The sequence below is a fragment of the Clupea harengus genome, chromosome 13 (genome assembly GCF_900700415.2).
Source record: "Clupea harengus chromosome 13, Ch_v2.0.2, whole genome shotgun sequence".
Classification (NCBI taxonomy): domain Eukaryota; kingdom Metazoa; phylum Chordata; class Actinopteri; order Clupeiformes; family Clupeidae; genus Clupea; species Clupea harengus.
Genome location: NC_045164.1, coordinates 27,490,768 through 27,505,679, shown reverse-complemented (window position 1 = coordinate 27,505,679; position 14,912 = coordinate 27,490,768). Strand labels below are relative to the sequence as shown.

At 47.7% G+C, this 14,912-nt stretch overlaps 1 protein-coding gene across 1 annotated transcript; it reads right to left on the bottom strand.

Moving 5' to 3' along the window:
- Positions 1-1,647: 1,647 nt before the first annotated feature.
- Positions 1,648-14,820, bottom strand: LOC105892853 (zinc finger CCCH domain-containing protein 6). The gene is made up of 13 exons (XM_031578588.2): positions 14,353-14,820; positions 11,828-12,053; positions 11,346-11,468; positions 10,912-11,143; positions 9,973-10,142; positions 9,566-9,694; positions 9,269-9,383; positions 8,451-8,560; positions 7,571-7,977; positions 6,611-7,104; positions 5,449-5,651; positions 5,253-5,403; positions 1,648-4,684 (listed from the first exon to the last, which is right to left on the bottom strand). The coding sequence occupies exons 1-13, from the start codon at positions 14,436-14,438 to the stop codon at positions 3,051-3,053; spliced, it is 4,080 nt and encodes a 1,359-aa protein (XP_031434448.2). The 5' UTR covers positions 14,439-14,820; the 3' UTR covers positions 1,648-3,050.
- Positions 14,821-14,912: the final 92 nt, after the last annotated feature.

The window sequence follows — 14,912 nt, the reverse complement described above, 5'->3', positions numbered from 1 at the left end:
ATGATGTGTTAGTGAGTAAGATATGCTGTGTTAGTGAGTAAGATATGCTGTGTTAGTGAGTAAGATTTGCTGTGTTACTGAGTAAGATATGATGTGTGTGCAGTGTGAACACATGTTAGTGAGTAAGATATGATGTGTTTGCAGTGTGAACGCATGTTAGTGAGTAAGATATGATGTGTCTGCAGTGTGAACGCATGTTAGTGAGTAAGATATGATGTGTAAGTAAGATATGATGTGTTTGCAGTGTGAACGCATGTTAGTGAGTAAGATATGATGTGTGTGCAGTGTGAACGCATGTTAGTGAGTAAGATATGATGTGTCTGCAGTGTGAACGCACTGACCCCTGGCAGCAAGTCCTCAGACGAGACCCTGGTGAAGAACGCTCAGAACCTGCTTCAGATCGTCCTGAAGGGGGTCCGCGCGGCCGAGACGGCCTGCATTAAGGTACAAATACAAACTATATTGCTACCTTGTACAGCTACACGAGGTATCCTACAATAAAACATTTGTTTTATATGTTTAATGTCAATGTTTAACATTAGACATTAAGAGGTTTCATATTTCTTCACATTCTCTGAATTTCCATGTCTCTTTCTGAACCATATTAAAAATCAGAATAGACTTTTCTGAGCTACTTTCAAATATCCTGTCTGAACCTTTTTCCTTGGCCTACCTTTTGACGAATCTGTCCGTTGGCCCAGTTGAGTGTGCCAACTGGAGACTCCTCTCTTGAAACCTGGCAGGGCCTGCGGCAGCCGGAGCCCGACTCGGACGCGGCCAGAGCCGCCGCCTTGTGCTTCCAGTGGAAAAAGAACCTCCTGATCCACCGGGCCCTGGAGATCTCCAACCCGGACACCGACGATCTGGGCCTCCGCAGGACCTCACGCCACGCAGCCGAGCCCAGTCTGGCACCCCCACTGCACTTGCTGGAGCAGCGCAACAAGTAAAGAGCTGCAACTGCAACCCACACACTGGTGCAGCACACGCCATGCAGCACTGACCTGCAACCCACACACTGGTGCAACACTGAACTGCAACCCACACACTGGTGCAACACTGAACTGCAACCCACACACTGGTGCAACACTGAACTGCAACCCACACACTGGTGCAACACTGAACTGCAACCCACACACTGGTGCAACACTGAACTGCAACCCACACACTGGTCCTGCACACGCCATGCAGCACTGAACTGCAACCCACACACTGGTGCAACACTGAACTGCAACCCACACACTGGTCCTGCACACGCCATGCAGCACTGACCTGCAACCCACACGTCATGCAGCTCTGAACTGCAACCCACACACTGGTGCATCACTGAACTGCAACCCACACACTGGTGCAGCACTGAACTGTGATGCTCTTTACAGTATGTAATACACACACAGATATATATATATATATATATAGTGTGTGTGATGTATGTGTAATGCTAGCTCCTGGCCTTTCCTGAAAACTTCTGGACATTGCTGTACACTTCATTATATATATTTTTTAATATATATGTATGCATGTGTGTGTGTTTTATTTATATAAATTATACATATATTTTTTGTTTTTTTGCTTCCTTAGGAAATATAACAAGTTTACAGGGCACATACTGTCTGTTCAGACATATTTCCATTTTCAACTTTCACACCATTTCTGAAGCCATATAGATTTTTCTTTATTTAAGACAATGGATAAAAAATAAAAAGGCAATGAACGGTCACACATAAACTCATCTGGAGTGTTTTCTCTGACGGCATCTGTCAGCAGTAACAAAATTACATTAATTACTTGGACAGTTTCTGGAAAGCACTGCATTTATGATAGAAAATAAGCTTTTTAAAAGTCAAGTTAACAGTTGAGCATACAGTATTTAAAAAAACCAACAAAAAAACTATATTTATCAACAAAAAAAGAGAACGCCACTAAGATAGCACCTTACAGCAACACAAGTCAACAATTGTCCTTCAACTGTTTTGTTTTTTTTGTCTTGTAAAACAATTTAAACATTCTTCTCAGTCATACCTTACATGAACTGAAACACAAATGCCATACACAGAACACAACCAAGGGGATAAAAGGTTAGCGGCTCTTATGATATACTTATAGCATCAGAATATGAAGCTTAACTGGATTTTATTATTTTATTAAAAAAGTCTGTCACTATATTTAATGTGAAACTTTATTTTGTTCACACCATCATATAAAATGAATACAATAACACCTAACTTACCATACATCTCTTTGCAAAAGTAATCATTTATAGTGTAACCTTTTTCGTATTCCTACAGACGTATATAAATTAAGTCTGAACCTCTCTCCATTTCAATATAATCAATAACGCACCATATTTTAACAGTTACAGAATTGAGCCATGAAGCAGAACTGTTCATGGGCAGCTTCCCAGTAACAGAATGACATATAGGGCCACATTTTAAATGGTTCCAACGATCATTTAAATCAGCACACACACGTACTGGTAAAAGCTTATGGAATTACTGTATTTTTTTAAATGCGATCCTGCACAATAAACTTATTTCCAGTTAGCTCCATGGCTAACTGAGTGAGAACGAATCAACAAATCAACTAATTGTTATTACCAAACTAGCTGTTACATACGCCTACCACAGGAAGATCACTAACCTTTCTGACCCACACAAAAATCATATTGTTTTAAATGAGAAAAAAAAAATGTAATCAAATGTTTGAATTTGATTTTCAAAGTCTGTGGAATTTTTTTTTAAAAGTGGCATTGGGATGTCATTCTGTTACGATGAAATCATCAGCAACTCAATCAACACTAGCACATGATTGGTAGAAGTTTTAGCAAGTGAACGTGGATAGATGCCCCCCCCACCACTACAAAGAACTAGGGATGCCAGAAAGAGATCATAATATGAGAACGAATATGTACAATATAAAATAAATAAATATGTCAATTTGAAAAAAGATACAACTACGATTGCCATGTGTGGGGGGAAGGTGGTGTCAATCAATGAATGTTCTGCTATGTACAGAGTTCACCAGCAGAGGGAGCCGGAGGGCCTCAGGACTGTTCACTGAAAGAAGGGTGAGGCGGTCGGGTCAAACGTCTTAAACACGTCCTTTAGTGGTCTGTCATCCTCCTCCTCCTCATCTTCCTCCTGCTGCGGCTGCTGGTCCTTCTCCTCTTCCTCCATCTTTTCTTCACTGTCCTTCACCTCCTCCTTCTCCTTCTTCTCGGCCTCCTCCACTGGCCCTGCCACGACTACACTAGGGGGCTTGGCCTGTCGCGGGTCATTGTAGGGCGAGCGGATGAGGCCGGTGAGGGCCTGGATGGGAAAGTTGTGGAGAGCGGGGGCCGGGGCTGGAGTAGGGGGGCTGGGGGCGGCGGCGCTGGTGGTGGTGGTGGTGGGGGAAGCTGCCTTCTCTGAACCTACAGCAGTGGAGTTGGAGCCGCGGCCGCCAGCGCAGCCGTCCGAGGGGCTGTCGGAAGTCTTTCCCTCGGACGCCAAGCGGTGCGGGGGCGAGAGCTGGGGTGGGGGGGGGCTGCTGCTGCTACTGTGCTTCCCTGGCTGCTTGAGGATGCTCGTCTTCCTGGGCGGCTCGGAGTCCTCGGCGGGCTTGGGAGGCTGGGAGGTCTGACTGCGGGGGTCGTACAGGCTGATGCCCCCCAGGAGGGTCGTGGGGCTCTCCAGGCCTCCGCTGGAGTTGGCCGCCAGGCGTTGGGCGTAGGGGGGCAGCTTATCGGGCTCGGCTACCACAGCTGCGCTGGCCACCGGCGAAGAGCCCGGCGCTCCAACGGTGCCTCTCAGTAGCCGGGGGTCCAGGGCCGCGCTTCCCCCCGAGGAGTCCTTGAGCGCGGGGGGCTTGGAGGCGTCCAGGCTGGAGGAGCGGCTGATGCGGGGGTCCTTGTGAGTCCGCGGGTCCAGTGGCTTCTCCACGCCCGCCTTGCCCTCCAGACCCGGCCTGCCGGCGCCCACCCTACCCACCCCTTCCTTCAGACGGGCGGCTGCCAGCCGCGGGTCGGGCGGCGCGGACAGCGTCGGGGACAGGTGCGGATCGGGCATGGCGTTCAGAGTGCGGTTGAGCTGGGCGTTGGCGATGAGCGGCGGCAGCGGCAGGTTGATGGAGGGCTCCTGCTTGGGCAGCAGCAGCGGGATGAGGTCCTCGGGCGCCCAGACCACGGCGTGGGCGAAGGAGGGCCGCTGCAGCAGGATGTCCACGCGGATGTGGCTGAACTGCTTGAGCTGGCAGCGGGGGTCGCGCAGCACGCCCGTGGGGCTGGGCTCCAGGGGGATCAGCACCGCCCGCTCACGCAGCTCCCTCTCGCCCTCCTCGTCGTCCTCGCCCGCGGGCGGCTTGTGGGCCACGCTGGGGTGGCGGTGCGCGTCGGGCTTCGAGGGCGCCGGCTCCGCGGGCTTCAGCTTGCGGGGGTCCCGGGACAGCCGGGGGTCGTGGTTGGGCTCGGAGTCCGACTTGCGGGGATCCGCGTTGCGCTGCCGCGGGTCCGCTTTAACGCGGGGGTCGCTCGGGGGCCCCTTCTGCAGCCGGGGGTCGCTCAGGGGGGCCTGGGGGGGCTTGGGCTGGACCTGCGGCTGGCTCTGCTGGCTCTTGAGCATCTCGTTCTGTTTCTTCAGAGACTTCAGGATGGACGACACGCTCCCGCCGCCGTCCTCCTCGTCACTGGAGTACCAATTCGTCGTCTCGTCTGAAACAACAACGCAGAAGGAGGTGCACATGAATCAGCGATTCCAGTGAGAGTCACGTCCGAAACGTCTTCTCAACCAATCAAAAGGTCTTAATAATTCATAATTCAATCATTCATTTTTAAGTTCCATTGACAGACCACCAGAGGGCAGCACATGTAACTAAGCCAAACAGTCGAAGCACTTAGTTGGCAAATCACACCATCTAAACACACACATGAAATGACAGCAGGACCTCAAGAGCCATGTGCATTCTTCCCTTATACTGATACAGGCCCCCCCCCAAAATATGACAGGACTCAACATCAGCCTAAAAAGTGAGAAACCAACTTTCTTGAAATGAAAGTGAGCTTCCCCAAACAGGCCCCATCAGTCATATCAACAGCAGTATCTCCAGTGGAACCTGTGTCTCCATCAGTTATATCATCAGTTATATCAACAGTCATATCAACAGTCATATCAACAGTTATATCAACAGTTATATCAACAGCAGTATCTCCAGTGGAACCTGTGTCTCCATCAGTTATATCATCAGTCATATCAACAGTATCTCTCAGTGTGTCTCCATACCTCTGTCCCTGCTGGCTGGCCCAGGGCCCTGTCCCTCTGGCCTCGGGGGCTCGGCCTGCAGATGAAACTGCTGCTGCTGGAGCTGTTGTTGAAACGGATGATGCTGCTGTTGTGGATGATGCTGCTGTGGATGATGCTGCTGTGGATGTTGCTGTTGTTGTGGATGATGCTGCTGCTGTTGTTGATGATGCTGCTGCTGTTGATGATGCTGCTGTTGTGGATGCTGCTGCTGCTGCTGTGGATGATGCTGCTGCTGTTGCTGCTGTTGCGGTGGCGGGGGCTGCCCCTGGGTGAGGTGGAGGAACAGGGCCTTCTGCACAGCTGGCAGGAAGCCCTGCATGGAGGCCTGCGCATCAGGGCCGGCCTGCTGCTGCTGCTGCTGAGCTGCGTGGCTGTCATCTGTGAGGGGTGGGTGGGGACAGAGCATGTTTCAATACCCAACACTCTAAGAACTCAGACATCTGAGCAGCGTGGACTTAACACATATAAGGGACACACATCCTCTCTACCTTCAAGAAGCTTTTGAAGACCCAACTCTTCAGAGAGCACCTCCCTTCCTAACTGGCACTTCGACTAGTGCTTAACTTGCACTTCAGCAGTTACATTCCTGCACTTCTTTTTCCTTTCTAGGTTGTTTTTCTAATTCTTATGTAAAGTAGTATTTATTGTTACACCATGTTCTTTATTGCTCTTAGCTTGACTGTTCTCTCCCTTGTACGTCGCTTTGGACAAAAGCCTCTGCTAAATGATAAATGACTAAAATGACATATAAGGGACACACATATAAGGGACACACCTATAAGGGACACACCTATAAGGGACACGCATATAAGGGACACATATAAGGGACACACCTATAAGGGACACACATATAAGGGACACACCTATAAGGGACACATATAAGGGACACATATAAGGGACACACCTATAAGGGACACACATATAAGGGACACACATATAAGGGACACACATATAAGGGACACATATAAGGGTCACATATAAGGGACACGCATATAAGGGACACATATAAGGGACACACCTATAAGGGACACACATATAAGGGACACACATATAAGGGACACACATATAAGGGACACACATATAAGGGACACACATATAAGGGACACACATATAAGGGACACATATAAGGGTCACATATAAGGGACACACATATAAGGGACACATATAAGGGACACATATAAGGGACACACCTATAAGGGACACGCCTATAGGGGACACGCCTATAAGGGACACGCCTATAAGGGACACACATACAAGGGACACACATACAAGGGACACACATACAAGGGACACACATACAAGGGACACACATACAAGGGTCCATGTGACCTACGTACCTCCTGGGCCGGTGTTCTGGTTGTTGAAGAATGTGTTGAAGAACTCGGCGGGGTTCTGGCCCATCGGGGGGAAGGGCATGTTCTGCTGCTGCTGCATTGGCATGTCACACATGGGGGGGAACGGACCCCCCGGCGGCATCATGGGAGGCCCCTGGTTGGGGCGGTTCATGTGGGGCATGTTCCCCAGGAATGATGGCGGCGGCGGCTGGCCCGGAGGCCCGGGGGGGGGCATAGGAGGGCCCTGCCCAAACCCTGGCGGAGGCTGCTGGGGGTTGGGTGGAGGCCCAGGACCACCCACGTGCGGCATGGGAGGAGGACCCCCCATTGAGCCTGGAGGAGGCCCACCCATGGAGCCTGGGGGCGACCCCGGCTGAGGCGGGGGAGGGGCGTTAGGGCCTGGGGGCATCATGCCAGCCTGGCCATCCTCAGGACCCCCGCCGAATTGGGGCGGCCCTCCGTTGGGGGAGTTGTTGTTGTAGAAAGCTGGCCGGTTGCTACGGGAGATAAACAATGACACCGTGTTAGCTATGAGGAGAGTCATTTGAGATGAATTCTTTCAACATCAGTTTGAAGATACAGGATCTTAAGAATTTAAAAGTGCATTTGCTACTGGCTAATAATTCATACCACTGTCACACTGAAAAGCACAACACTGAAACTGCCTTTGACCAATGAGCTGCCAGCATGTGATGTATGGCTAATGCTTTGACCAATGAGCTGCCATCATGTGATGTATGGCTAATGCTTTGACCAATGAGCTGCCATCATGTGATGTATGGATAATGCTTTGACCAATGAGCTGCCATCATGTGATGTATGGATAATGCTTTGACCAATGAGCTGCCATCATGTGATGTATGGATAATGCTTTGACCAATGAGCTGCCATCATGTGATGTATGGATCATGTGATGTATGGATCATGTGATGTATGGATAATGTCTGATAAACTGAAAGTTACCCGAGGCCGATCTTCTGCGCCAGGTCCATGGTGGGCTGCACTTTGATCTCAAACAGAGAGGGGATCTTTTTGCCGCCCTGGTTACACCCCTGGTTGCCGCCTTGGTTGCCCCCTTGGTTGCCGCCTTGGTTGCCCATTTGGTTGCCCATTTGGTTGCCCCCCTGGTTACAGCCCTGGTTGCCGCCTTGGTTGCCGCCTTGGTTGCCGCCTTGGTTGCCGCCCTGGTTGCCCCCTTGGTTGCCCCCTTGGTTGCCCTCCTGGTTGCCCCCCTGGGGGCTGCTGGCGCCAGGCGTGGGGAGCAGACCCACGCCAGGGGGCGGTTTGGGCAGGGGGGCGATGCCTTGCTTCCGCAGGTCCTCCAGTTCCAGCTCGTCCTCGTCTGCATTGTCCTCCTCCGTGTTGACGATCTACAGAAGAGCATTAGCCCGATGGCAACAGTTGACATCAACACTAAGCTGCTTATTCAAGCAGAAATAAACAACGTAGACGTTTCAGGCTGCTGTTTACACGACCAGTATGTTTCAAAAAGGGAACTGAATTCAACTGAACTGCAGTGCTGTCTGTTTGTCTGTTGTCAATCCGCCTTGTACATATTTCTTAAACTTCTTAGACCGTTGCACTGTTGCACTGTTTGTTTTGTATCGTGTTGTAATGTATATTTTGTGTAAGCACATTGAGAGCCACTTTACCAAGTCAAATTCCTTGTTTGTGCAAACTTACTTGGCCAATAAAACCTGATTCTGATTCTGATCATGCAGAGTGTTTGTAAATTGTAAGCGCTCGTAGCTTGATTGTTCTCTCCTTTGATACGTCGCTTTGGATAAAAAGCGTCTGCTAAAAGACTAAATGTAAATGCTCGTCTGGGTGGTGGCGGCCTTACCTTATCGAAGAGTTCCTGAGTCACGTCATTCAAAGCATCATGGGAGAATTTGCAGTTGTCTCCCTGGTAGCACTTGGCCCCTGTGTGGAAGAACTTGCAAGGGAACTCCTGTGCAGGTGGGGTCAAGGGTCAATCAACACATGGGGCGACAGTGGTACAGGAGGTAGATAAGTTGTTTAGTAATCAGAAGGTTGCTAGTTCGATTCCCTGTCGAAGTGTCCTTGAGCAAGACACTGAACCTCTAATTGCTCCTGATGTGCAGTGTGCCATCAGTGTAAATGTAAAATGTGTATGTAAGTCGCTTTGGATAAAAGCGTCTGCTAAATGACTAAATGTAAATGTAAACACAGAAGGGACAAGCCAGCTGTACACGCATTCTGTCTCAACAATTAATGAGCCACTTCTTTTGGCATGTTCATCGTCTTCAAACTCATTTTAAATGGTATATGATCATGGGAAGTACAGATTCACACGCCGTCCAGACCACGGACTAATATGTCATTTTGTTGTTTGGGTCAGAACATCTGCAGTATTGAAAAAAAAAAAACCTTCACAGTACCACATCAAAACATGCCAGTTAGCATGTTAGCAAAAACTTTTATCAGTGCCAACTGGGCTGTTGGTGGTGTTTGCAAGGTTTTATCAGTGCCAACTGGGCTGTTGGTGGTGTTTGCAAGGTTTTATCAGTGCCAACTGGGCTGTTGGTGGTGTTTGCAAGGTTTTCGCCTGCTTTTAGCTCGCTAGTCTCAGACCAAAACTCCTAGTGCTGCTTTAAATGGGTAAATGAAGGTCAGAAGCGGGTGGTATGAAAAGGATATTGTGCATATAGATGCAGTTCTCTCCCTTGCTGCAGTAACCCTGGAGATAGAACTTGCACAGCTCCTTCTTCTTATCAGGAACAACGTGTTCGTGATCGAACTTGCACTGGTCGCCCTGAGGGAGAGACAGATAGAGGCTAATGTCATTAGGGGGATTTCATTAGCCATTAGCCATTAGCCACTGTCTACCACAAATGTCACACTCCCAAATAACCAGAGTCCAGGGCAGAAAACATCAATAAAGTAATTTCAAGGAAGCCTAATCTGAAGATCTGCTGATCTGAGTGGATGACTTACTTTGATGCAGCGACCCTCCAGGAAGTATTTGCAGATGTATCTGCCGTTGTGTTCCACCGTGTGTTGGTTGATGAACTCCTGGGTCATGATGGGCCGTTTCTTCTGGAAGCCAGCAACCCCTTTCCCCTCCTAGGGAATCAACACAGCAAGGGGTCCTGGGAGTTAACTTAATACGAGCTGTTGTTACTGGAAGGTTTGACATATAGTTGATATTTCACATATCTGTTGATATATACCGTACTTGTGACTGAGACATTTGTCAACTACAAAACACATTACAGGTAAAAGCTATCTTCAGATTAGCGGTAAGCAGAGGAGACACATTTAACAGATCAATATTAGGAGAGAATCTAAATAAACACATATAAACCAAACAGGTGCTTTAATAAGGGGTGACATGTCCGAACCTCAGAGCCAAGAGGAGGGTGTCTCATTGCTTTGGGGCCTTCCACGCCCAGCTCTGCCCCACGGCCTTTCCCGCGCCCCCAGTTCTTGGCCTTCTGCTTCTTGTTCTTGGGCATGGCGCCGCCACGCCCCCTACCCATGCCGCCTCTGCCACGCCCTCTCTGGCCGCCATCTGCAACACGGACAAAAGCCATTAACAAGGGTATCACATAAGGGACCTGGACATACAGCTCTCTGCGGGCACAGATAATGCTAATATCATATGAGAAAAAGTGAGTTTGTTCATACAGAAAAAGTGAGTTCAGGCCCAAGGTCTAACGCCCATGTCCATTACTGCAGACAGCATCAATCTATGGCTTTATTCTAATGCCAGAAAACTGACAAAGCCATTACTTACACCCACACTTTTGAGAAGATTGATTTAGTTTTCGGCTTGACCCTGAGCAAGTGCTTTAAAACTTGCATGCAGATGCACATGCGCAGTCAACATGTCAACGCTCAGACGCAACATGGACAGCCCATGCAGACCATCCTGGGGACGGAATTTACGCCATGCACAACGTGAGCGGACCTATACGTAACTGTGTCCGCGGACATATACTTAAGACTTTCTCATGCAGACTGCTAAAGCAATGGGGCGACAGTGGTACAGGAGGTAGAGAAGTCGTTTAGTTAGTTCAATTCCCTGTCGAAGCGTCCTTGAGCAAGACACTGAACCCCTAATTGCTCCTGATGTGCAGTGTGCCATCAGTGTAAATGTAAAAATGTGTATACATCCTTGTAAGTCGCTTTGGATAAAAGCGTCTGCTAAATGACTAAATGTAAATGTAAAGCAGCCAGACTATGCCCAGGGTTCTCTAAAGCACAGGGTTCTCTAAGGGCCTCTATGGCACAGGGGCCTCTATGGCACAGGGGCCTCTAAAGCACAAGGGGCCTCTTACACTGCTGTTTCTGTAGGCCCTTCATGTTCTGCCTCTTGCCCTGGTCCTTGGGCCCTCCCTTCCCCTGGCCAGGGGAGTTGGAGCCTTTAGCGTGTCGGTACTGGACCAGCTCCTCGGAGAAGTCGTCCTCCTCCTCGTAGTCGCTGTAGTCGCTGTACTTGTCCACATCGCTGCTCTTGTGCTGGGCTGGCCTCTGTGGCTTCCCATGACCCCCGCTGGATTCACGCCCATGCTAGAGACATGCATTTAAAAAAAGAGAAAGAAACGTACAACAGGTTTAAAATCAGTACTGAAGCGGTAGTGTTTCCTAATGTTTCGTCCTACAGAGATCTAAAAACAAGGAGAAATGCAATGCCTTGTTGACAGGGTGGTCTCTGTGCGTTTGTAACCGCTGCAGTGTCAAGCCACCCAAAGAAGCAGAATGTGTGGCTGACCTGTGAGAACTGGCTGTCGTAGTCGCGGTAGGCTGCCTGGCTCTTCTTGCTCTTAGGCCTCTCTTGGCGCTCGTAGTCGGAGTCGTAGCTGTCGGAGCTTGAGCTGCTGGAGGGAGAGTGGTGCTGTGGGGGGGGGGGGGGGGGGGAGGAGGAAAGGAGATCCCAGGGGCTCCATTACTACAGCTGTCATCAAGAACATAAATCTGTCTGAAGTCATCTCTCTGTAGTCATACGTGCCAGTATGGCAACACACAATTATGACAATTATTTCATCTATTGGCCAACCACAGTTGAGAGGCAACAGACTTGACCTGTAAGGTTATGAGTTAAGTTATGAGTTCTTAACCTGTCAGGTTATGAGTTGAGTTATGAGTTCTTAAGAGCTTCACATCCTAATGCATTTGAAGAGATAAAGATCTCTAGAGACTAAGAGACACACTATTAGAGGCACAACATTAGACTGATTTTATGACAAAACCTACTTTCTGTCTTTCCCGCCGCCTTCTCTTCGACCTCCTCTGAGATTTTTCTTTTGACCTGCGATGCCTCTTCCGAGAGTGCCTGTGAGCTTTTTCCTCTTTCTCCTTCTCCTTCTCTCGGTCTTTCTCCTTCTCTTTTTCTCCATGCTCCTCCTTAGCGGCCTTCCCTTCCTCTTCAATGCCGATTCCTTCGTCATCAATTTCGCCATCTTCCAATTCACCATCCTCCCTTTAAAAGAAAATTACGACATACTTAAATAATAAGTATTAATCAACCATCAAAAGCAACATAATTCTGAGATTATTTGGATATTTACAAGTTGCTATTGTGTGGTAAAGTACATATAACATTACAGGTTTAGTCATTGTACTAAGCTCCTTGACTACATGCTTACGTAAAGTACCGCATATTATAGTTCTTAAAATAAGAACTGCGACGGGTCAAATATGTGGCGTTAAAGTGTGTAATTTGACCAGAGTAACCTGTCCATATATCTGCCATCGCTGTCTGTTATTTGATGTGAAAATATATGCAAGGCCAGCAAACTACAATTATGTCAATTCTGAATGACATACTGATCTGGCCTCTATATAAGACCACAGTAAGAGTAGACTAGTGACCAACGGAGATGCGGGTCAAACAGAGTCAGCATCATGTAAACAGGACAGTGGGTGGCCTTCAGAAGAACTGAGTACTTTAACTGAGGTATTGACACCTGGTGGAAATACATCAATATGTTCATAACATAAAAATGGTACTTGGAACTAAATAAAAGGAGGTATTCCAGGGTTGGCAGACTAGGTCTACTTTAAGTGGGAATACTGTTGAGTAAAACATGGGGCTTCTAGAGGGAAATATTTCTTGTCATGATTCTAAAAATGATTTGTGACAATTCACTTTTTGGACTAAACATACTTAAAAGGGAACCAGTAAAATGCAACATTCCGTCAGTTTTAAATTCACTTTTAGTCTTGAGGCATGTTTTTTCTGTGGGGATATTTTGTGAAGACCAGTCCACTGCAAACTCTGGCAAATTGACAAAGATCAGTGGGGGGTGGTGGTGGGGTGGGCGTACTGGCCATGGGGACACTGAGAATTTGTGGGTTTCCTCATTTTTTTTTTCCATCCAACAACACATACTGACTGTGTGGAGGGGGAGGGGTGTCTGACTGGAGCTGCATGATAAATGAGAGAGAGAGGCAGTCAGGAGTAACTGGGGGAGGGGGGGAAGCCTCAATATTGGCCAATGGGTGAACAGAAGATATGGACTGAACTTTGAAACAGCTATGTCAACATGATTCTTATGATCCCACTATGCCTCTGCCATGGAAGTTTCAGTCCTTTAAAATGGGTGATTGTTCAGAACACCGTCCACTGCAGTGTCCGTTGATGCTCTTAACGTATGGGCGCAACTGTTTCAACAGTGACAAAGGCTTGATCACTCTCATCTGCATACACAACACATGTCCATCAGCACAGCTATTCAAAACAAATGGCAAATCACACATCAATTAATGATGGACTGGCATGCATACTTGGTTTCTGTGAACAGGGGTGGGGTAAGCGAGTATGTGTGAAAAAGAGAGTGAAAGGAAGAGAGAGAAAGAGAGAAGAACAGAGATCTTTGGCCCTATTGAGAAAGAAGTGATTAAAGAAAATTGTTGGGTTTGTTGAGAAAAGGCCTTTTTTACGGATAACAAGGAGCAGCTTCCAATTATAATGAAGTATTATAAAGTAATACAAGTAAACTACATCAATTTGGCATAATAACTCCGTCAACTGTGTACTCTCTTATAAACTGTAGAATTAGGATTTTTCTTGATTCAGTGACCTCTGTCCCAGTTTCACATATCAACAGCAATAGCACACAGGAAGCTAGACCCAGCAATACAAGGTCTAGTCATGGGACCTGCTGGTTGGTAATTGCGCAGCAACAGTGGGTTGCTCTGTCCCAGTACACCCCCTCGCAGTCTTCCCAACAGCGCGAACGCGACCAGAAGGGTGCGCCAGCACATGTGAACGGGCGGAGCGCTAGCCACGTCACAGTCGCATAAATATTCAAATGCCTTAAAGACAACCAGCCAGTATAATACCTGAATGGTATTTTTCCTTTTTTTTTTAAGGCTGTTACAAATAAAACATGAACGTTTAGATTACTTCAAGATGATACGGATTCTTACATTTCAACAATCTGTTTACCTTAACTTATATAAATGGCACCTTGAAAATACTATTGACAGAAATATTCACGTCAAGGGCGTTGTTGTGAAGGAACTGCCCTTATCTTCTGTCGGAGGGAAAACTGTAAATTTGCTATCGCTACCACTGCAGCATCAACAAAATAAATGGCATGCACGAGAAGATTGTTATTTAACGGAGAGGGAAAGGCCTGTTCTCACCAATACCCACAAAACGTCGCAATTGTCCTTTTACGCTAGATGCTCAAGATTAGGAAAAGAATAACAGTTACTCAGGATGTACAAATGAACCTGTACAGAAGAATGTTCAGATAAGAATGTTACTCGACCTTTCATCCCCTGCCAGTTCAGAGTCTGTCATGTTTTTGTCAAGAACAGGGGTAGGGGGACTGGAGAAAAGGCTCACAGAAGCCATGATGGTTGGAAACGGAAATGCCCTTCTCCGCAACAAGAGTGAGTTGCATTCAGTCACTCAAAGGAGACGTTGGCTCGTGAGAGATGATGAAGGATTGTTATAGTCTGAAAAAACTCACGGTTACACGTCTCAACAATGAGACAGTAAACAGACATTATCCTCTCATTTCAATGATGATGTTTTAACGCTGTAAACACAGCTTTGATACCCCATCTTTGTTAATATCCCGTCGGATGACAGCTGTCTTGGTGAAATATTGGAGACGGAGGGTGAAACAAACAGAAATTTAATCATTTTCGAGGTGCTCAATTTCTTCTCTAGATATGGCGCCCGAAAGACATTCGCAAAATGGCTGCGAGAAAGAAAAGAAGAAGCTTTAGCCCTCCTGGTGCAGAGGTGGACCAATCACATCGAATGAACCGCCAGCGAGGGGACGTAATAGAAACGTGTAATTGGTCAAAATCCTAGACCCCG

Coding starts and splice junctions, on each gene's coding strand:
- LOC105892853 (XM_031578588.2), bottom strand. CDS start 14,438: ATGGCTTCTGTGAGCCTTTTCTCCAGTCCCCCTACCCCTGTTCTTGAC. Junction 10,143..10,911: donor GGGCCTACAGAAACAGCAGT/GTAAGAGGCCCC, acceptor TCCGTGTTGCAG/ATGGCGGCCAGAGAGGGCGT. Junction 9,384..9,565: donor TGGAGGGTCGCTGCATCAAA/GTAAGTCATCCA, acceptor TCTCTCCCTCAG/GGCGACCAGTGCAAGTTCGA.